General features: G+C 38.8%; 2 protein-coding genes and 1 long non-coding RNA gene across 3 annotated transcripts; all 3 read left to right on the plus strand.

The window, feature by feature from the left end:
• Positions 1–918: 918 nt before the first annotated feature.
• Positions 919–1,983, plus strand: LOC125295186. Its single transcript, XR_007193646.1, has 4 exons — positions 919–935; positions 1,235–1,358; positions 1,453–1,542; positions 1,685–1,983. It is a non-coding gene; the product is annotated as an uncharacterized LOC125295186 (long non-coding RNA).
• Positions 1,984–10,753: 8,770 nt separating this feature from the next.
• On the plus strand, positions 10,754–11,916 carry LOC125294834 (C-X-C motif chemokine 11-6-like). The gene is made up of 4 exons (XM_048243864.1): positions 10,754–10,854; positions 11,141–11,264; positions 11,354–11,443; positions 11,581–11,916. The coding sequence occupies exons 1-4, from the start codon at positions 10,797–10,799 to the stop codon at positions 11,591–11,593; spliced, it is 285 nt and encodes a 94-aa protein (XP_048099821.1). The 5' UTR covers positions 10,754–10,796; the 3' UTR covers positions 11,594–11,916.
• A 5,725-nt stretch (positions 11,917–17,641) lies between these two features.
• LOC125294835 (C-X-C motif chemokine 11-6-like) lies at positions 17,642–18,722 on the plus strand. Its single transcript, XM_048243865.1, has 4 exons — positions 17,642–17,742; positions 18,023–18,146; positions 18,237–18,326; positions 18,480–18,722. The coding sequence occupies exons 1-4, from the start codon at positions 17,685–17,687 to the stop codon at positions 18,490–18,492; spliced, it is 285 nt and encodes a 94-aa protein (XP_048099822.1). The 5' UTR covers positions 17,642–17,684; the 3' UTR covers positions 18,493–18,722.
• Positions 18,723–27,298: the final 8,576 nt, after the last annotated feature.

Consider the following 27,298-nt stretch of genomic DNA (forward strand, 5'->3'; position numbering starts at 1 on the left):
GATCATGTGTAATTATAGTGGAAAAGTTTTGGTCTGCTTCCGTCTTCTGTGTTTTATTTATAATCACAGACTACAACTGATTACTATACTATAAGCCTACTGTAATAATTCTGTTGTGTGGATGTATCTTTACAAAGTGCAGTGAATGATACCATCCTGTATTTTCTAAAAGAACACATTGACCTCTCAAAGCACTTTACCATGTTTATTTATTAAACATTAACAGCACTTAAGGCCATTGCTGCTGTGAGCCCCATCAGGTAACTTTCACACAATCACAGGTCCTTCAAAAGATACCAATATTTATACAGAGGATGCAAACAACTTGGCTTTGACTTGGTAGGCTACATTACGAAAAAGGCTGGTGTAAAATGAATTCATTATATTAATAAGTTAATACTGCTGTTACTAATTGAAAGGATTCTTTGAAATGAAGAAAACTGAGACATCGAGAGAAAAAAACAAAACATTAAAAGAGACTCTTGTTGTGAGGTATGTATGGGGTTGAACAAAAGTTCTATTTTCCTCACACTGATTGATTTCATTACCACTCTTCATTTGATTTCTGAAACAAAACCTTGTGCACTTTCACCTTCATTCATGGCCAACTTGTGAACGTGAACACCAAAAAAAACACAAAACACATACAAAAAACAAACTGAGTGAAAAATCATCAAGAAATAAGACAGAAGAAAAATAAGGATGTGAAAGTTGAAGTCTGTCATGCTGAAGGAGGAGATATGTGATGCAATGTAAAGGGGAAACCCCTGATTTGATAGAATAAATACAGGCATGCTTGCTACTGTTTGACAGATTCACCTCCTCAGTCTGATACAACAGCTGAGAAAGCAGACAGACCATCACCCATCTCAACAATGAAGTCAGCAGCTCTCCTCGTACTTCTGGCTGTCCTGCTCTCTTCGTAGATGTGAGAGGTAAGGGCTCCAGTCATCTGCTGACCAAGGTGCTACAGTGACCTCCACTATTATGGCACAAATATCTTTTTTTCAGGATATATTTGCATTTTTCCTCATTGTTTTCATTGTAAGATTACAATAGGTCAGCAAAAGATTTGTATACTTGTTTTTAGTCAACTTTACCAGGGCTGCTAATATTGTGGAGGGCACTGTAATTTCTGAAATAGTGGTCACTGTGTAACAAGGGAGAGTGATGCTACAGCACTGTTGTCTCAACTGAACATCCTGTGATATTTTGTGGTCATGTTTATTTCCAGGGCAACTGGATTCTCGGGGAAGATGCAAGTGCCAGGGTGCAGGGGCCAAAGCCATCCGCCCAAACCGCATTGAGAGGCTAGAGGTGTTACCCCCTTCCTTGGCATGCCCCAATCTGGAAATCATGTAAGCATGTCACAATGTCATGTGCTATAACTGCATACCTTATGGAGTTTAGTGGTGGTCTGTATCTTATGTTTACATCTACTTGTGTCCTCAGTGTCACTCTGAAGGATAATGGAGGACAAAAGTGTCTGGATCCAAACAGCAGTTTTTCCAAGAATTACATCAAGAGAGCCATCAAAAAGAGGTAAACTACTTTCCCCATTAGAAGTTTGACTTGACGAGAACAACCAACCAAATTCAAAAGAAAAATGATTGACATGATATTTAAAATGCATATATTCTATAAAATATCAATATAATGAAAACTTGTTTTACATTTCTTACAGGAGTACACAGTAAATTCCTTTGGATCTCTTTCTGAGAGGCAGCTAATATTGAAAATGCACTTTTTTTCTCTACACAACATAGAGACTCCTATTTTTATTTTTTATAACATGGATGTTATCTCAGAATACTTTTATATTTATTTGAATGTTAGGCCTATATTTGGGATGTGTGTTACAGTCCGGTGTCTATTTGGTGAGATGTTGTTTAAATTTGTTATGTTTATGAAAATATCTACACTGAAAGTTGAAATAATTTATGTCATGCTAAACGGATGCGTTTTAATTATGTTGTAAATATAAGGAAGGAAATAAAACATTACAAAAAATATGAATAATATGTCTGTTATAATAGCAGGCTTACCTGCAGGTATACTCAAGTGACTTGGTTATTTAATCCCCACACTAACTAAATGTAAAAATATCTGCTAATAATGATCTTCAGTAAACCACTTAAGACCCCATGGCCATGGCATATTTGATGTAATGCAAAACATTCTGATAACACTTTCTATGAACACAGTATCAAAAAGCATTATGAACACATTCATACTTAAGTATTCATAAAGCCTCATAATTATCGACATAAGTCAATATACTGTAGCTACTTACCTCTTGATAATAGCAATGACCACTTCCATACAAGCTTACATAATAAATGTATCTTAATTTCCAAGTCCAACTATAAATGCCCATAAAACCTAATTAAGAGTTACAATCCAGCAGTACACTCTAGGTAAAGTGAGATGTGCACATAATGAAAAGCTATAAGGCACCATTACAGTTTGTATGGAAGTCTAAGGTCAAAGCTAAATGTCAAGAGGTAAAAGAAGCTTTATAATTCATTGTGATATTTCAAGCAAGTGCTTATGCCATAACAGCATAACACTTTCTGAGTGCCGTCATGACTATGTATAGATAGTTATATAGACTTATGTCATACATTATGAGGCTTTATTAATAGTTTATAATACTATATATATATATATACTTTATAAAGTATTATAAAGTAGTTTATAATATAATATTATAAACACATTGATATATAAAGTATTAATACTTTATTAATACTATGTGATATTTAAAGCTTTAAGGGCTTACAACATCATCATCATAATGCTTTATGAGTGCAGCAGTCATAATTATGTATAAGAAGCTACGTTGAAAATTATTACGCTCTATGAATACTTTAGAACCCTTTAGAAATGTGTTTATAATGCTTTATGGGTACTGTTTTTAAAGAAAGTGTTTCCAACATTCCTACATGCATTAGTATTTCAATCCAAAAGACATATTTTCCCAGCAATATTTGTTTAATCTTTCTTAAACTATTCCCATGGCACGCAATTTAGATTCCTGGGACACTTAATTTTTGTGTTTTACTTTGTGACGTGAAAAGCCAATATCATGCAAATGCTGACCACACCATACCAATGAGAAACCTCCCATAAAGAATGCCTTCTAAGTCCTCTGAATGACTTTTCACTTGTGTGCCCCAGTTTCCACTCACAGATACCTTTTCACAGAAACGTCCTCGATTGGAGATGTGAAACTAAGATGCTTCACAACCAAAACAAAATGACGTAGCAGAAGATGGAAGAAAAAGAATAAGAAAGCACAGAGTCTGAGGAAAATGATTGTCTTTTGTGTGCATTCTGCATCTAGCATCTCCACCAGGACCAGGACCAGCACCAGAGCTGAAGAGAGCATCTAGTCTGCACCATACTGTACTTTTAATCTGATTAGAAATGGAGTAATGGCTCAATCCGAATAAAAACGCACCATGTAACACCTCAACTGATCGGACTCAGCTCGATCCGATTAAATCCACCCATGTAAACAGGTAGCCTACTCCGATTGTTGAAGTACATTATCTTCTTTCTGCACAGGTGTTCCCTATGTGGTAACAGTGCCCAGTGACATAAACAAATGGGTTTTCATGGTGACAATACAATAGGAGCTTCTAAATGATTCAATGCTTGTTTCATGTAAAAGCAGATTAAACATCAAACAGTTTATTTAGCGTTAATGTAAAGTTTGGTAGAAATTTTCAGATTAATTTCAATTTGATTGAAAAGAAAAGTGTCCATGTAAACGCGGCTACTGACTCAGACTAAGCAATGGTTCAAATCTAGGCATTCAGGTCCAAAGATGGCAACCCTTAGCCTAGAAATCTAGACGCGCACCTAGCGGAAGCAAATTACATTTGCTGCCAGGGCTAGTCTACCAACTCTCCGTTGGCTTGTGAGCTCCAGAAATCGAAACTTAATCAGTCCAATGAAATCGTGTATAGAGTCGTTAGGTGGGCTTAACATAATGATTGATGGCAGAGTTGCAACGGTTTGGCTTGAATTTCCTGCTACTTGAAAACAAACTAGATGTACCGCCAGCGGTACAAAAACATGACCGCTTCCAGTCCAGCACATTTTTTTCCACAAAAAAGAAATCACGCTGAAAGGCCTATATGATTCTAACTGTCTCACTAAATTGCATTATCCACAGTCAATTCTCACTGGTATCTGCTAGACAACAAGTACCAAAACATGATTAGTTCATAGATTTCACATGTAAAATTCATTTTATACAACCCCACCTCCATCTTGCCTGTTCATAATTCTGAGAAATTCTTGATTGTTTGTGTTATGTTTATGTTATGTGTGTGGGTGTGAGTGTGTGTGTGTGTGTGTGTGTGTGTGTGTGTGTGTGTGTGTGTGTGTGTGTGTGTGTGTGTGTGCGTGCTTGTGTGTGTGCCTGCGTATGTGCCTGTGCATGCAAGCATATATATGTCTACTGTGTGAGTATGTGTCATAATGCATGATTACTGTGAATGTGTGTGTGTGTGTGTGTGTATCTGTTTGTGCACATGTGTGCACATGAAATGGGTTAACATGACCCTGGAGGCAAAACATACGGGACAAAATGGTCATCCCAGGGCCCTACAGTTCTCAAGATATTCACAGAGAACTGTGTCTGCCCTACCCTCCTTTCGGGGGGTCCAGTTCAGCGTGGGGGCTACAGATCAAAACGAAAAATGACGGTTCTTAAGACCAACATACATAAAAAAAGGTGGACCTCCTAGGCCCTACGGTTCTCGAGATATTCACAGAAAACTGTCTCCGGCCACCTACAGGCCAGTTGGTGTATAGTAACATAAATTAATTTATTGTGTGGCCCCCCATGAACGGAATTCCACAAAACTTGGCGTGCATACAGAGGGTGTCATAATGATCCTATGCTTCCAATTTCGTGCAGTTTTGACTATGTTAGGTCACAGATACCTTCAATTACAACACCTCATTTTTACTTTTTTGTGTTTAACTAGGTGGCGCTATACATGAAATGAGTGGTTATGGAATGGGTTGACATGGCCCCTTGAGATCAACAAAAAAAAAAATGGTCCTCCTAAACCCTACGGTTTTCGAGATATTCACAGAAAACTGTGTCTGCCCTACCCTCCTTTCGGGGGGTCCAGTCCAGCGGGGGGGCTACAGATCAAAACGAAAAACGATGGTTCCATGCTATCCATGTGGGGTTACATGCCCACCAAGTTTCGTGTACCCCGGTCTTTCAGTGTCCCGGGAATCATTGACGGAAATTTGGGCATGCGAAAAATAAAAAAAAATAAAAAAAATAAAAAAATCTGACTAAACCTATATGACCGCCGCTTCGCTGCGCGGCAGTCATAATAAGATGGATGTTGCTGCTAGCGAATAGTGTGACACGAGTTATTAAGTTGGCAAACGTTTGAACTAGCCAACTAGCTCTGCTTGGTGGGAAACGCATGGGACTCATAGCGCTGCCGCTGTCCTATTGCATGCAGAGGGAATTTGAAAGACAACTGATTATCCCACCCCTCGGACTGAGCACTGCGAACGGTGAGTTTCCAGACCCTACATTTTAATGTGGGTCTGGCTCGTCAGGCTAGGCAACCCTGCTTTGGAGCCACACTTCCCTTGGATCCCTTTGTCTCTGGCTCTCTGTCACCCTCTAGCTCAGTCTCACCTGAAGTGTGTAGCCTTTAAGTAAACTAGTATATGGATGACTGATCTCTGATGAATTTGTTGGCTCTAGACTTACACCTCGTGTCCATAAGTTTCAAAAGTGTACTCGTGGTGTTGTGTGCAGCTGGCCTCACAACCCTCTGCAGGGCTTCCCGCTCTTGTTTTTAGCTGTTCTCATACCAGGCTGCTGTTCCCCCTGATTCTCCAAGGTACCTTAAAATCCCTGAGGTGACTGAGTTGATAAAGATGCTGCTCTGCTGTTTACCAGGGAGCCACTGTAAGGCCAGGATTTTTGGACCAAAGCAGCCAAATGGCTACCCCCCCCCCCCCATCTCAATCAAAGAACATCCAGATTAATAGCCCCACATAATCACATACCCTTCACCATTCCTAGAGATTGGCATGATGTTATTATGACCTACAAGAAATAAGCAGCGGTCATATAGGTTTAGCCAGATTTTTTTTTTTTTCGCATGCCCAAATTTCCGCCAATGATTCCCGGACACTGAAAGACCGGGTACATAAACTTGGTGGGCATGTAACCCCACATGGATAGCATGGAACCATCGCTTTTTCTTTTGATCTGTAGCCCCCCCTGCTGGACTGGACCCCCGAAAGGAGGGTAGGCAGACACAGTTTTCTGTGGATATCTCAAAACCGTAGGGTTTAGGAGGACCATTTTTTTTTTGTATGTTGATCTCAAGGGGCCATGTCAACCCATTCCATAACCACTCATTTCATGTATAGCGCCACCTAGTTAAACACAAAAAAGTAAAAAATGAGGTGTTATAATTGAAGGTATCTGTGACCTAACATAGTCAAAACTGCACGAAATTGAAGTGTAGGATCATTATGACACCCTCTGTATGCACGCCAAGTTTTGTGGAATTCGCTCATGGGGGGCCACACAATAAATTAATTTATGTTACTATACACCAACTGGCCTGTAGGTGGGCGGAGACAGTTTTCTGTGAATATCTCGAGAACCGTGAGGGGCCTAGGAGGTCCACCTGTTTTATGTATGTTGGTCTTAAGGGGGCATGTCAACCCATCCCATTACCACTTATTTCATGTATAGCCACCTAGTTAAAAAAATTAAAAAGCAAAAAATTAGGTGTTTTCATCACAATATCTCTGGCTGACAAGGTCAAACTGCACGAAATTAAAAGTGTAGGATCATTATGACACCCTCTGAATGCATGCCAAGTTTTGTGTACTTTCGTTCATGGGGGCCTTACAATAAAATAATTTATGTGTACATTTAGTGACGACACCAACAAGGATTCCCGGACACTGAAAGACCGGGTACACAAAAACTTGGTGGGCATGTACCCCCACATGGATAGCATGGAACCGCCATTTTTCGCTTTTGATCTGTAGCCCCCCCGCTGGACTGGACCCCCGAAAGGAGAGAGGGCAGACACAGTTCTCTGTGTGAATATCTTGAGAACTGTAGGGCCTAGGATGACCAATTTTGTCTGTATGTTTGCCTCCAGGGGTCATGTTAACCCATTCCATGTGCACACATGTGCATAAACAGATACACACGCACACACATACATTTACAGTAATCATAATGTGATGACACATACTCACACAGTAGACATATGTACGCATGCATGCACATGCACAAACACACATACGCAGGCAAACACACAAGCACGCACATACACACACACACGCACACCCACACACATAAACATAAACTTGTACACGCACACATGCACACAATTCAAGAATTTTTCCCGTCATCTACTTACTGAATTTTTGGTCATTGATACCCGGGACACCGAACCACCAGGGTACATAAAATTTGGTGGGTATATAGCCCCACTAGACTTTTACGGAAAAAATTAATTTCGTCCCTGGGGACCACCTTGATATGGCAGTTTAAGTCCGCTTGATACTGTAAGGTGTAAGCCGTTGGTTTCCAAAGGAGATTTTATTTGTGTCGCCAGCATAGCCTATTGACAATTTATGTTGTAAATAGGCCTACCTTATAATCCTACCTGTAGCTTAGGGAAGCTAACAGCTTTCTATTAGGATCTAGTTTGTTAGTTATCGTTTTATCATAACTCCCTGATGCATTTTTGCATTTAGAATAGCCAGAGCATGTATATCTCAATCGGAAAATTAAACAATATCGGGTGCCTATGGACTAGGCTGGGTGAACCCAGCCTGATCTGCCCGCTATTTATTTTTTGATTTCTTAAAAGATTGAGCTTGGTCTGATGAAAGCCAGACTAGCCATGGACCTCAGTTACACAATGCAAGGGAACATGAATCAGCCTATATTTGCACGAACAATAACGGACAAAAGCTCTTCAACTTTGGCCCGTTAAAATGTGTATCAACAGTCTAGCGACGCATTTCATCAAGGCCCATTTGGACATGTCAGTTATTTGCACCACTGGTTAGATGTAAAACAGCATTTCGTTTCAGACTACTGTTACTTAATTTGTGCATTAACAATAACGTTTCAGACTACTGTTACTTAATTTGTGCATTGACAATAAAGTATTACATGAACTAAAGATGACTAAAATCTTATGTAGAAGAAGAAACATTCACAAAAAAATCCATCCATCCAAAAATGACCTTTGTTTTTGATAGCTGTTGAAAACGGCATGGAACTGACAGAGATGTTTTTGTTTATAAATACATAAAAAATAAATAAATACATAAATAACATTATGCTGATACCTTTTGCTTTTCCCAAATACAATGTAGCCTACAAGTGTAAGTGACCTTTCATCAATCCAGTTGCAATGGATGAACTGTGATGAACTGCCCTACTTGTGATTGTTTAGAGATTTTAAAGGTTTTATAACAATGCTACATCTTCTTTGGCTATTCTACAATCTATTCACCTTTTCAGCACCAGTAGGCTACTTTCTGTGCAGCCGCACACACACACTCAGGCATGCCAAACAAGCATACACAAAAGTTTCAAGAGTGGGGGGTGGAGTAAAATATGGAGACAAATTGAAGTGTGATTTATTTTCGCGGAACAGATGTCCAGGACTGAGCGGCAGTCATATTTTGTACCGCTATGCGGTACATCTAGTTTCAGTTAGCATATTAGCTGGTTTGATGCTCATTGAGCTCAATGCAAATCAAACCAGCTAATAGGCTAACTGAAATAACACCATGCCAATCTCTAGGTAGGTGAAGGGTATGTGATGATGTGGGGCTATTTTAATTCCAATGGCCAAGGTAACTTTATCAGGATGCACAGTATTCTGGATCCATGAAATAACTGGCCTTTAAAAATAAAAATCTGCTTGTCTCTATGGGAATTTAACATAGGGGTGGCAATACTTATGACCCCATTATTTTAAGGAAGAACTTATTTTTCCTAATTTTTCATTTAAGGCATTAAGATCAATTTCCAAAAGATGATTTTATATTCCTCTTTTCAGTCAACTTTAGCATGGGTGCCAACACTTTTGATCATACCTGTATATATTTCCTCTCGTACCCCATGCCAATACTCTGCTATAGCTGACTTGGTAATTATTCAAGGTCAATTTCTTAATTTTATGGAGTCAGATTTGGAGTCAGTCACAGTTTATCGAAATATTCACCACTGCATCACCAGTCTATCCATGGTTAATACATGTTTAAACCTTTGGTGGCCGACGCAATTCTCATCTTGACGAGTGTCTGTGCCATCCCTTACACTGCTGTGCACTTAGACCATGTCAGGTCATTAGTGACTTACACAACATAAGAACCCACAACCCCCTCATCTAGACCAGGCAGGGAATGTGTGCAGCTTATGTGTGTGCACAGTTCTTTTGGTGATTAGGCAATATTACACAGTTCTAGTGAAGGGAAAGTGTTGATCTGGTTAAAAAGAGAGATCTCCTTTTTCACAATTCCATTCAGTCCATACATCACAACTTCTCACTGTGTTCACATCTCTTTCACTTCTCATGCTGCAGGAATTATTGGTCGGATCTGAAACTGTTCCTGAGTTCCTGAGTAATATCTTCCATAGTTTCAGTTTCACTGACTGTCCAGTAGGCTGCTTCCTGGAAACTGCAATGATTCTCCAGAACCAGTGGAATATGTTGCAGCTCACTCATTTCATTTTAATGATTAAACTAATTAATCTTTGTTTAAGATAATACTAATGTAGTTGTTTTTGATCACATATGCTATTATATAATTTTGGATTATTGTAGATTATGCGTAATTATAGTGGAAAAGTTTTGGTCTGCTTCCGTCTTCTGTGTTTTATTTACAATCACACAACTAATCAGAAAAGCTAGATAAATAATAATATGTCAATAACTTTTATATTGGCATATAGTTTGTAAATAAACATTTAATATTTAAATGATGTAAGAAATAACTGTTAATTAGTGCCAAAAATATATTTAGTTAACTATTAACATATATTAATACAATATTAGTTAATAGATTTGTTAAAACACTAACATACAGATTTTATGCAAACAACTAATATTTAATTAATGATGAAAAAACTATTAACTTGTGCCAAATATATATTTTAGTAACAATTAACAAATATTAACAGAGGGTTAGGTAATTACAAGTTTGCTATTTATTATGGCACCTTATTATGGAGTGTTACCTGTAGGGTAGATCAAATTATGTAGGCTACATTACGAAAAAGGCTGGTGTAAAATTAATTCATTATATTAATAAGTTAATACTGCTGTTACTAATTGAAAGGATTCTTTGAAATGAAGAAAACTGAGACATCGAGAGAAAAAAACAAAACACTAAAAGAGACTCTTGTTGTGAGGTATGTATGGGGTTGAACAAAAGTTCTATTTTCCTCACACTGATTGATTTCATTACCACTCTTCATTTGATTTCTGAAACAAAACCTTGTGCACTTTCACCTTCATCCATGGCCAACGTGTGAACGAGTGAAAATCAAGAAATAAGACAGACTGAAAAATAAGGATGTGAAAGTTGAAGTCTGTCATGCTGAAGGATGAGATATGTGATGCAATGTAAAGGGGAAACCCCTGATTTGACAGAATAAATACAGGCATGCTTGCTACTGTTTGACAGATTCACCTCCTCACTCTGATACAACAGCTGAGAAAGCAGACAGACCATCACCCATCTCAACAATGAAGTCAGCAGCTCTCCTCGTACTTCTGGCTGTCCTGCTCTTCGTAGATGTGAGAGGTAAGGGCTCCAGTCATCTGCTGACCAAGGTGCTACAGTGACCTCCACTATGGAACAAATATTCCTTTTCTCATAACATATTTGCATTTTTCCTCATTGTTTTCATTGTGAGATTACAATAGTTGTATACTTGTTTTTAGTCAACTTTACCAGGGCTGCTAATAATTGTGGAGGGCACTGTAATTATGTGAAATAGTGGTCACTGTGTAACAGGGGAGAGTGATGTTAAAGCACTGTTGTCTCAACTGAACATCCTGTGATATTTAGTGGTCATGTTTATTTCCAGGGCAACTGGATTCTCGGGGAAGATGCAAGTGCCAGGGTGCAGGGGTGAATGCCGTTCGCCCAAACCGCATTGAGAGGCTAGAGGTGTTACCCCCTTCCTCGGCATGCCCCAATCTGGAAATCATGTAAGCATGTCACAATGTCATGTGCTATAACTGCATACCTTATGGAGTTTAGTGTGGTCTGTATCTGATGTTTACATCTGGGTCCTCAGTGTCACTCTGAAGGAGATCGAAGGACAAAAGTGCCTGAATCCAGAGAGCAGTTTTGCCAAGAATTTCATCAAGAAAGCCATCAAAAAGAGGTAAAATACTTTTCCCCATTAGAAGTTTGACTTGACGAGTACAATCAACCAAATTCAAAAAATGAATTGACGTGGCATTTAATATAATATATTGTATAAAATATCAATATAATGAAAACATTTTGCATTTCTTACAGGAGTATGCAGTAAATTCCATCGGATCTCTCTCTGATTCTAGAGGCAGCTAATAATGAAAATGCACTTTCTTTCTCTACACAAGAGCATAATAAAGACTCCTATTTTTTGTTTTTATAACATGGATGTTATCTCAGAATACTTTTATATTTATTTGCATGTTATATTTGGGATGTGTATTACTGTCCAGTGTCTATTTGGTGAAATGTTGTTTAAATTTGTTTCTGAAAATATCTATACTGAAAGTTGAAATAATGTATACCATGCTGAACTGATGTGTCTTAATTGCTTGATTATGTTTTAAATATAAAGAAGGAAATAAAACTTTACAAAAAAGATGAATAATGTGTTTGTTATAATGGCAGGCTTACCTGCAGGTACACTCAAGTGACTTGGCTATTTAATCCCCACACTAACTAAATGTAAATATATCTGTTAATAGTGATCTTCAGTAAACAACTTACAGTGTAAGACCCCAAAACCAGAGACAAGCAGAGTGCCCCATTATACAGAGTATAGAGAAAAGACAGACAGTGAGAAAGAACAACACAAACGTATCAGTATTTCTGAGATATATTTGTCCAAATGATATTTTATTTTGGATTTAAATTGGATATCTTAAACATATGGAGATTAAGCTTCTATGTTTTTGTAGTTGTAAGAATGAGATATAAGGTGGAGATTAAGCTTCTATGTTTTTGTAGTTGTAAGAATGATATATAAGGTGGAGGTTAAGCTTCTATGTTTTTGTAGTTGTAAGAATGATAAGGTGGTTACTGCTGAATGTTCTCTTTTGTAGTCATGCTCAAAAAGCAACTTGACACATACTGGAATCTTTGCAGTGAAAAACAGCACAGCAGTTTTTTGTGTGTGTCCATAGTATTTTCACTGATATTCACCAAGAACAATAGTATTAAGAAGAAGAAGAAGAAGAAGAAGAATCATCACCATCACAATAAGTATTCTATTTCTAAGCTCCTTTGAAGACACCCAAGGACACAGTGTAATCAAAAATCAAAGACAAAACAGATGCACACTCAAACTCAAAACATAATTACCCCCACCTTGAGGCTTCTAGACAGATAGATTTTTATTTGGATAGTGTTTTGTATTGACACAAAGTATCTCAATGGATAATGAGAATCAGGGAAGTGTAAACACAAGAAGGTGTGTATGGACTTAGGAGAAGAGGTAGGGCGTGACCGGATTATGGAGGCATTAGTGCACAAGCGGAATAATTTTGTATTGCATTTGCATTGAACCAGGAGCTGGAGGATGCTGGAGGATGCGGGTGATTTGGTCCCACAGCTTTGTATAGCTGATGGCTGTGCACGCTCACTGCAGAGTTTGAGACATTATTTAGCCTGTTGAGTCTCTTTGCTGTCCTTTATTACATCAGATGAGCATGTTGTTCCAGGTAGAAACCAAGAAGGCTTCAAGCACAGAAAATGATGCCCTGATGAAGGCCAATATGGCCGTAACACGTAGGCCCATGTGCTTTTAACCAGTTCTTGACATGATAAATTAAAGGCTTTTTATACTTTTTCAATCTCAGAGTATCTCTGCAAATTATTTTTTTCTTTGGATTCTCACTTCACCCGTAGCAGAAGGGCACCTGAGTAAGAAATTATTTAAAGTCTCCTGAGTGCCCTAAGCCCCCTTGTGTCTTCACAGAAAAATAGAATCTTCAAAGTATATACTTTATTTGCAAAACAATAGCCCTGTATACATAGACACTTTTAATCTGATTACAATCATAGTAATGGCTCAATCCGAACTAAATCCACCCATGTAAACAGGTACTCCGATTGTTGGAGTACATTTCATCTTTCTGCACAGGTGTTCCCTATGTGGTAACAATGCACAGTGACATAAACAAATGTGTTTCCATGGTGACAATACAACTAGGAAGGAGCTTCTAAATGATAATGCTTGTTCCATGTAAAAGCAGATTAAATGTCAAATGGTTTATTTAGTGTTCATGTGAAGTTTGTTGGAAAAAAAAAGCGTCCTTGTAAATGCAGCTACTGACTCAGATTAAGCAATGGTTCAACTCAGGTCCAAAGATGGCAAACCTGTACAAAGTCTGAGGTTACCTTTAACTGAGATCCCTTTGTCTCTGACTCTGTCACCCTCAAACTCAATCTCACCTGAAGTGTGCAGCCTTTAAGTAAACTAGTATATGGATGACTGATCTTTGATGATTTTGTTGGCTCTGAACTGACACCTCGTGTCCATAAGTTTCAAAAGTGTACTCGTGGTGTTGTGTTCAGCTGGCCTCACAACCCTTTGAAGGGCTTTATGGTCTTGTTTTAGCTGTTCTCATCATACCAGGCTGCCGTTCCCCCTGATACTCCCAGGTATCTTAAAATCCCTGAGGTGACTGAGTTGATGAAGATGCTGCTGTGCTGTTTACCAGGGAGCCACTGCCCACTTAGAGTAGACCATAACATGTCCACAGTGACTTACAAAACATAAGAACCTACAAACCCCTCAACTAGAGCAGGCAGTGTGTGTGCAGCTTATTTGTGTCTGTGCACAGTGCTTTTGTGATTAGGCAATATTACACAGTTCTAGTGAATGGAAAGTGTTGATCTGGTTAAAAAGAGAGATCTCCTTTTTCACGACTTCATTCAGTCTGACACCACAGCTTCTCACTGTGTTCACATCTCTTTCACTTCCCATGCTGCAGGAATTATTAGTCGGATCTAAAACTGTTCCTGAGTTCCAGAGTAATATCTTACATACAGTTTCAGTTTCACTGACTGTCCAGTAGGCTGCTTCCTGGAAACTGCAATGATTCTCCTGAAATAAACCAGTGAAATATGTTGCAGCTCATTTCATTAACTAAACTAATTCATCTTTATTCAAGATAATAATAATAATAATAATAATAATAATAATAATGTAGTTGTTTTTAATCACAATACAATTATATGATATAATTTTGGATTATTATAAATAACGCATTAGGATAGTGTACAAGTTTTGGTCCTCTTCCCTATTCTGTGGTTCATTTATAATCAGAGACTACAACTGATTATTTACAGTTGTTTTTACAACTGTCTTCACACATTTTCAAAACTCTTCACAAAACCCACTATTGCTCACACAAAATGCAAAATGCCTCAAATCTCTAGCAAAATGAAACACAGCATTGAAAATAAAATATTGAAAACACATGCATTTGGCACAGATGGGGCAGCCGTGGCCTACTGGTTAGCATTTCGGACTTAAAACCGGAGGGTTGCCGGCTCGAACCCCGACCAGTAGGCACGGCTAAAGTGCCCTTGAGCAAGGCACCTAACCCCTCACTGCTCTCCGAGCGCCGCTGTTGTTGCAGGCAGCTCACTGCACCGGGATTAGTGTGTGCTTCACCTCACTGTGTGCTGAGTGTGTTTCACTAATTCACAGATTGGGATAAATGCAGACACCAAATTTCCCTCATGGGATCAAAAGATTATATATCCTTAAATACATTCAACATTTTTGTCAGACATTTTGGACACATCGTGCACACTGTTGCTCAAAACCTAAAGCTCTTCTGTCTTTCATGGGCTTCTATTATATTTCCATACAAGAGTGAAATAAGTTGAAATATACACAGTGAAACATGTAAGTATATAAATAATGAAAATGAAGTTTTGATTTTTGCATGTGAAATTACTGCATGTGTGTGCGTGTGTGTAGGGGGGCAGTTGGTGTATACAGTATCTTTTCATACTAAGGCAATGATTGGAAGGTGTCAAGGGCGTAGGTTTGGTCTCAGCTTTGGTAGGGACACATCCACAACTCCTGTTGTCACAATACCAACATTATTGTTTCAATACCAATAGCAAGTGAAGAATCTCGATTTCGATACTATTGCGATTTTTTAAAATTTGATTTGGTTCGTGTGATTTGTGAGATCATTCACATCAGTGGCAATCATAGAATTTGATTGACCCTCCACACACACACACACACACACATAGAAAGTGATGGTTGTCATAGGTTTCTTTTTCATATTTTGGAATTCATATAAACTATACATTTATATTGATAATTATGTATAGTATTTTATGATCTACATGATTACTAATAGCTAAACATAATTTAGTAATTTGATTACATCATATTGATATTTAAATTATTAGGCTACACTTGTCTATATCATTACATTTGGTGTGTAAATCTAATTGAGTGCCTGTCACTTTAAGAGGAACGTGAATGCTGAAAAATAGTTTCGCAAGTGCAAGGATATGTGGATTCAATTCAGCATGTTTGCTATGTGGATTCAATTCAGCATGTTTTGTTATGTCATTAGATAAAATAAATGTAAAAAAAAACTAACAAGATTACAGAAGCTAGCTTAGCTGTGACAATATCCTGGGTAATATCCTAACAGCTAATGCTATTTTACACAGTAAAATACGCATTTGAAAGCCTGGTCACCAGTTGCCAGTTTGTATGGCTAATTATTTTGCCTAGACTACAATGAAAAAGCTTGGGGTGGCAAAGCTGATCTACAAACCACAAAAAGGGGCAAACATGTACATGCTGAAGGGCAAAGGGAATATCACAATGTTTTACTCTGGCCTTTTTTGGGATAGGCTATGTATTAGCAGACAGCCCTAACTTACCGTTGTCGTTGACACACCCGCTCGCTTGACTGCCGGGTGCAAACAAGTACCTTTGACACTCTCCGTGCGTGTAGGCCTACTGTAGCGTGTATATCAAATAACCCTCCCCCTCCCCCCTCTGTTTTTCAGCAAATCATATGACGACGTTCCTTGTACTGTTGTGCTGGCTGTCGGAATGATCAGCAACACAAATAAGTTCGCTAAAATATTGGTGGGGACAATTTTGTCATCTTAAAATATTGATTAGGACTCGTCCTTAGCGTCCCACCCTAAATCTACGCCCATGGAAGGTGTTTAGTAAAGTAATAAGTGTTTACACGTGAGGAGTAAGGAGAGAGAGTGAAGCACTGGTAAATAAATGTGGCATTTTGCTACGTTGTGCTTGAAAAAGGAAATCAAGTTACTTCCTGATAGATTTTTGTGTGTTAGGTAGTGAATTGTGTGTGGTGTTTTGCAAAACGTTTCATGAAATAGAAATCTGAGTCAGAGGCTGAGAATTAATGAATGGTTTAACAGATTTGGTATGGGGTACTGTAAGATTACTGTAATAATTTTGTTCAAACATTACAGTAAAGCCATTGCTGATGTCAGTTAACTTTTACATTTTACATCAGTTAACTTCAAACAGGTCCTTCAAAAGTCACAAATATTTATACAGAGATTGCAAGAGACTGCTTTGTATGTTGGTTGAATAAAAAGGAAGAACTGATTTAACTGACATAAAATGTAACCAATTTAACAGACCAAATACCAAATGAACTCTAATTTAAGAATATAATAGACTAGAATAGAATAGAGTTTCCTCAAAAAATACACTACCACAATTCATTTGATTTGAACCTGTTGCCATTTCACCTTCAGCAAATGAGTGAACTTAAAAAAAAACACATACAACACACACACACACACACACACACACACACACACACACACAAACTGAGTGAAAATGACCAAGAAATAAGACAGAAGAAAAATAAGGAAGTTGTGAAAGTTGCGACATTACGAAACATTACGAAAAAGGCTGGTGTAAAATTAATTCATTATATTAATAAGTTAATACTGCTGTTACTAATTGAAAGGATTCTTTGAAATGAAGAAAACTGAGACATCGAGAGAAAAAAACAAAACACTAAAAGAGACTCTTGTTGTGAGGTATGTATGGGGTTGAACAAAAGTTCTATTTTCCTCACACTGATTGATTTCATTACCACTCTTCATTTGATTTCTGAAACAAAACCTTGTGCACTTTCACCTTCATCCATGGCCAACGTGTGAACGAGTGAAAATCAAGAAATAAGACAGACTGAAAAATAAGGATGTGAAAGTTGAAGTCTGTCATGCTGAAGGAGGAGATATGTGACGCAATGTAAAGGGGACAGATTTGACAGAATAAATACAGGCATGCTTGCTACTGTTTGACAGATTCACCGCCTCACTCTGATACAACAGCTGAGAAAGCAGACAGACCATCACCCATCTCAACAATGAAGTCAGCAGCTCTCCTCGCACTTCTGGCTGTCCTGCTCTTCGTAGATGTGAGAGGTAAGGGCTCCAGTCATCTGCTGACCAAGGTGCTACAGTGGCCTCCACAATTATGGCACAAATATTCCTTTCTCCTAAAATATATTTGCTTTTCTTCAAAGTTGGATTTTTCCTCATTGTTGTCATTGTAAGATTATGATAAATCACCACAAATGTCTTCAGTCAACTTTACATATAATTTGTGAAATAGTGATCACTGTGCAACAGGGGAGAGTGATGCTAAAGCATTGTTGTCTCAACTGAACATCACGTGACATTTAGTGGTCATGTTTATTTCCAGGGCAACGGGATTCTGTGGGAAGATGCAAGTGCCAGGGTGCAGGGGTCAATGCCGTCCGCCCAAACCGCATTGAGAGGTTAGAGGTGTTTCCCCCCTCCTCTTCATGCAATACAATGGAAATCATGTAAGCATATCACAGATTCATGTGCTATAACTGCATACCTTAGGGAGTTTAGTGGTGGTCTGTATCTGATGTTTACATCTGTGTCCTCAGTGTCACTCTGAAGGAGAACGGAGGACAAAAGTGCCTGAATCCAGAGAGCAGTTTTGCCAAGAATTTCATCAAGAAAGTAAACAAAAAGAGGTAAAATATTTTTCCCTATAAAAATATAAAAATAACTTGTAGAATAAAATCAGTGAAATGAAAAATGAATTGAAATAACATTTGAAATGCATATATAATATGTCTTATATAATAAAACTTTATAATGAAAACTTATTTTTTTATTTCTTACAGAAATGCACAGTAATTCCACTGGAAAAGTTTACTGATCTCTCTCTGATTCTAGAGGCAGCTAATATTGTGAATACAATTTGTTTCACATCAAGACCATACCAGGGAGACTCCTAATTTTTTAACATAGACGTTATATCTATCTATCTGAGTACTTTTATGTTTATTTGCAAGAATTATGTGGTATGCCTGTTAATGTCCGGTGCCTGTTCCGTGAAATGCTTTGTTTAAATTTGTTTAAATGTGATTTTTATGAAGATATTTATACTGAAAGTTGTGATAATTTATACCATGCTGAACTGATCTTTATTAGCCTACTATTCTGTTGTAAATATAAAGAAGGAAATAAAACTTTACAAAAAAGATTAATAATGTGTCTGTTATAATGGCAGGGTTACCTCTTTCAGGGATGTAGTGGAGGCTAAACGCACGTAAACGCTGTTTACGCACCTCCTGAATTTCTAAAATAGCGTTTACACACCTCTAAATTGTGTTTATCCACAATAGCATACCGTTCTTACAGTTTTTCTCAGTCGCTTTGGTGCTTTTTTCAGATCAGAATGAAAATTCTCATAACTATTAGTTCAACCTCCACAACATTTAGTCATTTGTGCACATCATAGTAGCAATTTCTCCTTCCTCTGAACAAATTGCAAATACTTTTGGACATGTATCAGTTGCTTTCATACAATTCTCTGCTGTTTTTTAACATTATTATTTGCTTATGTCATGTCAGTCAAAATGAACTATACTTATGAATGCTGAATAGTCGTTCCCAATAAAACTAATAGTCTTCATTTCATTGCTTGAGTCATTACATACAAAATTGTTGAACTAGTTATCAAATTCTGTCACAATGCTGTAGAATTGCAAAGGGCATACAGTAAAAATGTACGTATTCAGTGTCTTGTACTCACTTACTCCCCTAACTACAGCAATGTGTAACTTTACTGTAGTTTTCAAATGGTTGTACAATTACTGTATAGTGCTGTCTTGAGCATGTTCAGGTAGTGTCACCGAGTTCTGACCTTTTTTTGCATTGGAAAACACTGAGAGAACTGTCATAATGAAAACATGACAAAGCCATTTGACTATCTTGTTCATAAACGATGGTGTCAAGACTTCTCATTTTGATGACACTGACAGTTTCATTGACATGAATACCTGCTTTTGAGGAATGGACTATCCATTTTGAGCAAGTGGCGATGCTTTTGCAGGTCATCCACTAGGTTTTGCAGTTTGCACTAATTGTTTTGAGAATTGCACTAACTTCTGTGCAAATGTTAATAGTGATGTGAGAAAAGCACCAAAGCGACTGAGAAAAACTGTAAACAATTCTAAATTAAACGTATGTCGTTTTAATTGTCTATAGTTTCATATTGTAAGTTTCATATTGTTGAACCTGGCCTGAGCAACACAGTTTATCCATATTGCGCTGTATAATGGTGTCAGTGACCAATCGGCTTGCGGCAGTCAGGAGGAAGCATCAAAGATTAGGCACACCTCATGTAAATGAGTTTGGATAACGATTGAATTTTTTAAATGGATATACACTGATTTCTGAAGCGGCATTCTGACATACATCCTGACATTTTTGTTCTCTTTATTGTGATTTACAGTTTTTCTCAGTTGCTTTGGTGCTTTTCTCACATTACTATTAACATTTGCACAGCAGTTAGTGCAATTCTCAAAACAATTAGTGCAAACTGCAAAACCTAGTGGATGACCTGCAAAAGCACGTCACTTGCTCAAAATGGATAGTCCATTCCTCAAAAGCAGTTATTTATGTCAATGAAACTGTCAGTGTCATCAAAATGAGAAGTCTTGACACCATCGTTTATGAACAAGATAGTCAAATGGCTTTGTCATGTTTTCATTATGACAGTTCTCTCAGTGTTTTCCAATGCAAAAAAAGGTCAGAACTCGGTGACACTACCTGAACATGCTCAAGACAGCACTATACAGTACTTGTACAGCCATTTGAAAACTACAGTAAAGTTACACATTGCTGTAGTTAGGGGAGTAAGTGAGTACAAGACACTGAATACGTACATTTTTACTGTATGCCCTTTGCAATTCTACAGCATTGTGACAGAATTTGATAAGTAGTTCAACAATTTTGTATGTAATGACTCAAGCAATGAAATGAAGACTAATAGTTTTATTGGGAACGACTATTCAGCATTCATAAGTATAGTTCATTTTGACTGACATGACATAAGCAAATGATAATGTTAAAAAACAGCAGAGAATTGTATGAAAGCAACTGATACATGTCCAAAAGTATTTGCAATTTGTTCAGAGGAAGGAGAAATTGCTACTATGATGTGCATAAATGACTAAATGTTGTGGAGGTTGAACTAATAGTTATGAGAATTTTCATTGTGATCTGAAAAAAGCACCAAAGCGACTGAGAAAAACTGTAATAAACTTTACAGACGTTATTCCTTTGGAGTTAACAATGAACTGATTAATGTAGGAATTGAATAGTGATTGTGTGGCCTATACACCCAGTGATACCCTTGGTACCATCAAATGGTAGCCTATGTGGTCAGGATACACACCGGTATACCGTGGTCTGGCTTACCGGTGACCATGTCATGGTCCGCCTGATTACAGAATTTAGTTTACCCACTTCTTTTTTTACCACTACACCCCTGCTCTTGATATACTCAAGGTTTTAGCTCATGGCTCAGTTATTTAATCCCCACACTAACTAAATGTAAACATTTCTGCTGCAAATTATATTTACAAAAAAAAAAACCCACTTAAGACCTCAAAACCAAGCAGAGTGCACCAGAGTATAGAGAAAAGACAGACAGTGAGAAAGCACAACACAAACGTATCATTATTTATATTTGTACAAATGATAGTCTATATTGGATTGTGTGGAGATGTGGAGATAAGCTTCTATGTTTTTGTAGTAGTAAGAATAAGGTGGTTACTGCTGAGTGCTCTCTTTTGTGGTCTTGCTCAAAAAGCAGCTTGAAGTGTGCTGGAATCTTTGTATAGTGAAAAACAGCAAAAGCAGTTTTTACAGTGTCCCTGTATGTTTCACTGATATTCACCACAGGAACATAAGATTAATTGATCATTCTTTTGTGTGTAGCTTTAGAGATTAATCTATCAAAAGTGCGCTGAATGACATACCATCCTGTAGAACCACAACAACCAATTAACAAAGACGTGACACACATCAATAACACCTGCCTTTGCGTTATTAAATAACCCATAACAAAAATATAAACACAACACTTTTGTCACTCCCATTTTAATTGAATTAAATAAGAGGTCTGTTCTTGACACGGTTTGGACCAGGGCGGGTGGCCGGTCCGGGACGGGTGGTCATGCAGGTGGCGGGTGGATGGCGGACAGGGATGGAGGGTCAGGTGGGCGGGCGTGATGCCGGGTGGACCGACGGGGCTGTTTAGGGGTTGGGATCCGGTGGGGACTCAGGACTGGGATCCGGACAGGCCTCGGGTGTTGGCGTCAGGCGGCGTGCCGGGAGTGGGCTCTGGCAGAGAGTCGGGAGTGGGCTCCGGCAGAGAGTCGGGACTGGGCTCCGGTGCTACACAGCGCGAGGACTCGGAACAGGACTACACTGAAGAGCGTCAGGGAGTCGGGAAGCAGCAGGGACTGGAGCCAGAGCTGGGACTGGAGCCAGGACTGACCATTCCTCCTCAGAAGACCAGTCGTCCTGGAGAATATTTCCCCTCAAGGATAGCATGCCAGTTACAGTAATCTGAATGAATTTCTTTGAGAAAAGTGCCATGAAGGTTTTGCACGACTTTAAAAATGGACAAACTGGGGAATTAAATGTAGGACATGAAACTGTATTCCTGAGAGGTTTTCTTCTCACAGTTTCACTTTCATTGACTGGCCATCTCTTCTAGTTCTGGTGAATTAGCTGCCTTGCGTTAAGGTCTTGCAACATCTCCATATAGCCTTCGCTTTGTTTTATAGTTTATGCTTTGTTCTCACAATAATGTTGTTGGTGTCTCTGACTGATATTGGAAATTATCACTGTGCATGGCATTGGAGCAGCCATAGCATGCCGTTATTAGACTGATTCTATAAATAGTTTTCTGCAATAGATTGTCTGCAGCAAAGCCATCATAATACAGTTTTTTACGATTGCTTAAGCACAATTTTGAAAACGGGGACCAATTTTTTCAAAACACTACACACAATTAACACAAAACTACACCCAATTAGCAGAATCCCTTTACTCTTTTGCAAAATGAAACACTTTAGTCAAACAATATAACTTTTTATCAGAACTCTAGTTTGTTGATCCATCATATGATATGATTATGTTTGAATCAGTTACACACTTGTTCTCAATACAAAACATTGGATACTTTAGAGGACAAGAATATACTGACCAAACACGACACATAAGACCAAACCTGTACATGGCTAAGCAATTTACAAAAATGTATGTACTGACATAAATAGTTTACATTAGAATTTTAGTAGAATATATTTAATTTACTGGAATTGGCTGCTATTTGTAAACCGGATTACTCAGGAACGGCTATTTGTACAGCGGCATGCTTTATATCCTTGTATGCTGTTTATTATACAAAGTGTATAATAAACTTTGTATACATGTACAAATATAGAGTGTGAGGGTATGTTAATCATTTGGTAGGCCTGTGTGGAAAGGGTGGCAGACTTCCGCTTCCTGGTAGTCCACATCGAGGAGAGCCTATCCTGGAGAACACCTCTGTGCTGCTGAAAAAGACCCAGCACAGACTGTACTTCCTGAGAATACTCAGGATGAATAACATCACACCACATCACACAAAGACTGCTTGTGTCCTTTTAAAGCATGGCCTCCATACTGCATTTGCGTATGGTGCACAGTCGATCAGAGGAAAGCACTCCACAGGGTCATCAACCCCGCCCAAAAGATTGACGGCTGCCCTCTCCTCACACTGGAAGAACTAAACATTACAAAGGACACCAACATCCCGGTCACTCCCTGTTTGAACTGTTACCTTCAGGCAGACGATACAGATCAATTAAAGTAAGGACAAATAGACTCAAACACATTTTATCCAACCGCAATAACCACCCACAATGCTGCAAAGAAATAAGGTGCAATATGGAATCTGTTGTGAAATGGATGTGCACCAGTGCAATGAAAGAAAGCATGTATGTATATGTGTTCATACTGTTTTTATGCAATGACTGGGTGTGTATGACTGTGTGTGTTTATGTATGCTGCTAATGCTATTTTATATGTTTCTATTTATTCTTTTTTAAAGCAACACCATAGAGTTTTTGTACCTTAAAATAATGTTTCCAAAATCGTTTCAGTGGTTCATCAACTCGTAACAGGGTGAACGGCACTTTCTGCATTCGCTTCGTGGCCCTCTATCGGCTATAACCGCACTATGTAAGTTTGCCGGATCGGGTAGCGGATCTGTAGTTCGATGGAATGAGACATGAGAAACTACAAATTTGACTTGCATCTGATGCAATACATCGTACTTTCATAAAATCATGCAACATATTCTACCTTGTCTGTGGACATTGTTATTTGCAAAGCTGGTGCTGGATAAACAAATAGTGCGTGCGACAGAGGAAAAGTTCTTTGGTGTTGCTTTAAATTATATTTTTATAGACTCATGAATGATGTACTGACAGGAAAGCACTTTACATTTCGTTGTCCCTGTGACAATGACAATAAAGACCTATTCTATTCTATTCTATTCTATTCTATTCTATTCTATGTGCTTTTTATTTTAAAGAAGTGTTAGTTAACCAACTTGAGCCCCTGCCCCCCAAAATGGCTGTGCACAATGATAAATATGTATACCCACACACATGCACATGCACACACACACTGTATAACATGTGTATCACAGCCTCACAAATCAAATTCTCTGCTGATAAGCGAAAGCAGGAGATGTGAAGGTCCGGTAGCTTTCTTCCTGTTACAGAAGGTCAGAAGGGAGAAACCAGGGGAAAAAGAACCCTGTGTTATAAATAGGCCAGAGTTTGGTTCTACATGGTTTCTCAGGTGATATTTAGTCTTTCGGACAGTATGTTAGAGAGTCGCATTATAACATAATAACTACATCTCAAATGCAAAGTCACACCACTGGAGAGATAAATTGTCCAGCTGCCATTGTCAAGACTTGGTGCCCATTGTCACACACCCTTATGGTTACAAAGCCAGTCGTATGGTAAGCGCTGTGAATCTGAAGCAGTATACTCCCTTCTCTGATAAGTGAAAGCAGGAGATGTGAAAGTCCGGTAGCTTCCTTCCTGTTACACAAGGCCAGAAGAGAAACCTGGGGGAAAGCACCCTGTGTTATAAACATGACAGACGCCAGAGTTCCTGAGTTTTTCCACAACATTGAGCACATTCTTTTTTAGGTCAAATTAGGTCTTCAGTATGTTGTTCATTATTATCATTATCATAGAGGTTTAGAGGGAGTCACATAACCTATTAACTACATCTCACAGAGGGAGTCACATATTAACTACATCTCACACCTCCAATTGCAGAGTCACACCACTGAAGAGATGGCCTGCCCAGCTGTCTTTGATGGTAGGCTTGGTTGTTGATTGGCGGCTGTGGGAAATAACCTACCTAGGAAGGATTGTGTGGAGATGTGGAGATAAGCTTCTATGTTTTTGTAGTAGTAAGAATAAGGTGGTTACTGCTGAGTGCTCTCTTTTGTGGTCTTGCTCAAAAAGCAGCTTGAAGTGTGCTGGAATCTTTGTATAGTGAAAAACAGCAAAAGCAGTTTTTACAGTGTCCCTGTATGTTTCACTGATATTCACCACAGGAACATAAGATTAATTGATCATTCTTTTGTGTGTAGCTTTAGAGATTAATCTATCAAAAGTGCGCTGAATGACATACCATCCTGTAGAACCACAACAACCAATTAACAAAGACGTGACACACATCAATAACACCTGCCTTTGCGTTATTAAATAACCCATAACAAAAATATAAACACAACACTTTTGTCACTCCCATTTTAATTGAATTAAATAAGAGGTCTGTTCTTGACACGGTTTGGACCAGGGCGGGTGGCCGGTCCGGGACGGGTGGTCATGCAGGTGGCCGGGTGGATGGCCGGACAGGGATGGAGGGTCAGGTGGGCGGGCGTGATGCCGGGTGGACCGACGGGGCTGTTTAGGGGTTGGGATCCGGTGGGGACTCAGGACTGGGATCCGGACAGGCCTCGGGTGTTGGCGTCAGGCGGCGTGCCGGGAGTGGGCTCCGGCAGAGAGTCGGGAGTGGGCCCCGTGCTACACAGCGCGAGGACTCGGAACAGGACTACACTGAAGAGCGTCAGGGAGTCGGGAAGCAGCAGGGACTGGAGTGTACTCGGGAGTTTGGACTGGAGCCAGAGCTGGGACTGGAGCCAGGACTGACCATTCCTCCTCAGAAGACCAGTCGCCCTGGAGAATATTTCCCCTCAAGGATAGCATGCCAGTTACAGTAATCTGAATGAATTTCTTTGAGAGAAGTGCCATGAAGGTTTTGCACGACTTTAAAAATGGACAAACTGGGGAATTAAAAGTAGGACATGAAACTGTATTCCTGAGAAGTTTTCTTCTCACAGTTTCACTTTCATTGACTGGCCATCTCTTCTAGTTCTGGTGAATTAGCTGCCTTGCGTTAAGGTCTTGCAACATCTCCATATAGCCTTCGCTTTGTTTTATAGTTTATGCTTTGTTCTCACAATAATGTTGTTGGTGTCTCTGACTGATATTGGAAATTATCACTGTGCATGGCATTGGAGCAGCCATAGCATGCCGTTATTAGACTGATTCTATAAATAGTTTTCTGCAATAGATTGTCTGCAGCAAAGCCATCATAATGCAGTTTTTTACGATTGCTTAAGCACAATTTTGAAAACGGGGACCAATTTTTTCAAAACACTACACACAATTAACACAAAACTACACCCAATTAGCAGAATCCCTTTACTCTTTTGCAAAATGAAACACTTTAGTCAAACAATATAACTTTTTATCAGAACTCTAGTTTGTTGATCCATCATATGATATGATTATGTTTGTATCAGTTACACACTTGTTCTCAATACAAAACATTGGATACTTTAGAGGACAAGAATATACTGACCAAACACGACACATAAGACCAAACCTGTACATGGCTAAGCAATTTACAAAAATGTATGTACTGACATAAATAGTTTACATTTGAATTTTAGTAGAATATATTTAATTTACTGGAATTGGCTGCTATTTGTAAACCGGATTACTCAGGAACGGCTATTTGTACAGCGGCATGCTTTATATCCTTGTATGCTGTTTATTATACAAAGTGTATAATAAACTTTGTATACATGTACAAATATAGAGTGTGAGGGTATGTTAATCATTTGGTAGGCCTGTGTGGAAAGGGTGGCAGACTTCCGCTTCCTGGTAGTCCACATCGAGGAGAGCCTATCCTGGAGAACACCTCTGTGCTGCTGAAAAAGGCCCAGCACAGACTGTACTTCCTGAGAATACTCAGGAAGAATAACATCACACCACATCACACAAAGACTGCTGGTGTCCTTTTAAAGCATGGCCTCCATACTGCATTTGCGTATGGTGCACAGTCGATCAGAGGAAAGCACTCCACAGGGTCATCAACCCCACCCAAAAGATTGACGGCTGCCCTCTCCCCACACTGGAAGAACTAAACATTACAAAGGACACCAACATCCCAGTCACTCCCTGTTTGAACTGTTACCTTCAGGCAGACGATACAGATCAATTAAAGTAAGGACAAATAGACTCAAACACATTTTATCCAACCGCAATAACCACCCACAATG

This window comes from Alosa alosa, chromosome 5 (assembly GCF_017589495.1).
Source record: "Alosa alosa isolate M-15738 ecotype Scorff River chromosome 5, AALO_Geno_1.1, whole genome shotgun sequence".
Lineage (NCBI taxonomy): Eukaryota > Metazoa > Chordata > Actinopteri > Clupeiformes > Clupeidae > Alosa > Alosa alosa.

What these genes read in the sequence shown, in the direction of transcription:
- LOC125294834 (XM_048243864.1), top strand. Translation starts at nt 10,797, where the DNA reads ATGAAGTCAGCAGCTCTCCTCGTACTTCTGGCTGTCCTGCTCTTCGTA. An exon ending in GCTCTTCGTAGATGTGAGAG is followed by an intron (nt 10,855 to 11,140) that starts GTAAGGGCTCCA and finishes GTTTATTTCCAG; the next exon opens with GGCAACTGGATTCTCGGGGA. An exon ending in TGCCCCAATCTGGAAATCAT is followed by an intron (nt 11,265 to 11,353) that starts GTAAGCATGTCA and finishes CTGGGTCCTCAG; the next exon opens with TGTCACTCTGAAGGAGATCG.
- LOC125294835 (XM_048243865.1), top strand. Translation starts at nt 17,685, where the DNA reads ATGAAGTCAGCAGCTCTCCTCGCACTTCTGGCTGTCCTGCTCTTCGTA. An exon ending in GCTCTTCGTAGATGTGAGAG is followed by an intron (nt 17,743 to 18,022) that starts GTAAGGGCTCCA and finishes GTTTATTTCCAG; the next exon opens with GGCAACGGGATTCTGTGGGA. An exon ending in TGCAATACAATGGAAATCAT is followed by an intron (nt 18,147 to 18,236) that starts GTAAGCATATCA and finishes CTGTGTCCTCAG; the next exon opens with TGTCACTCTGAAGGAGAACG.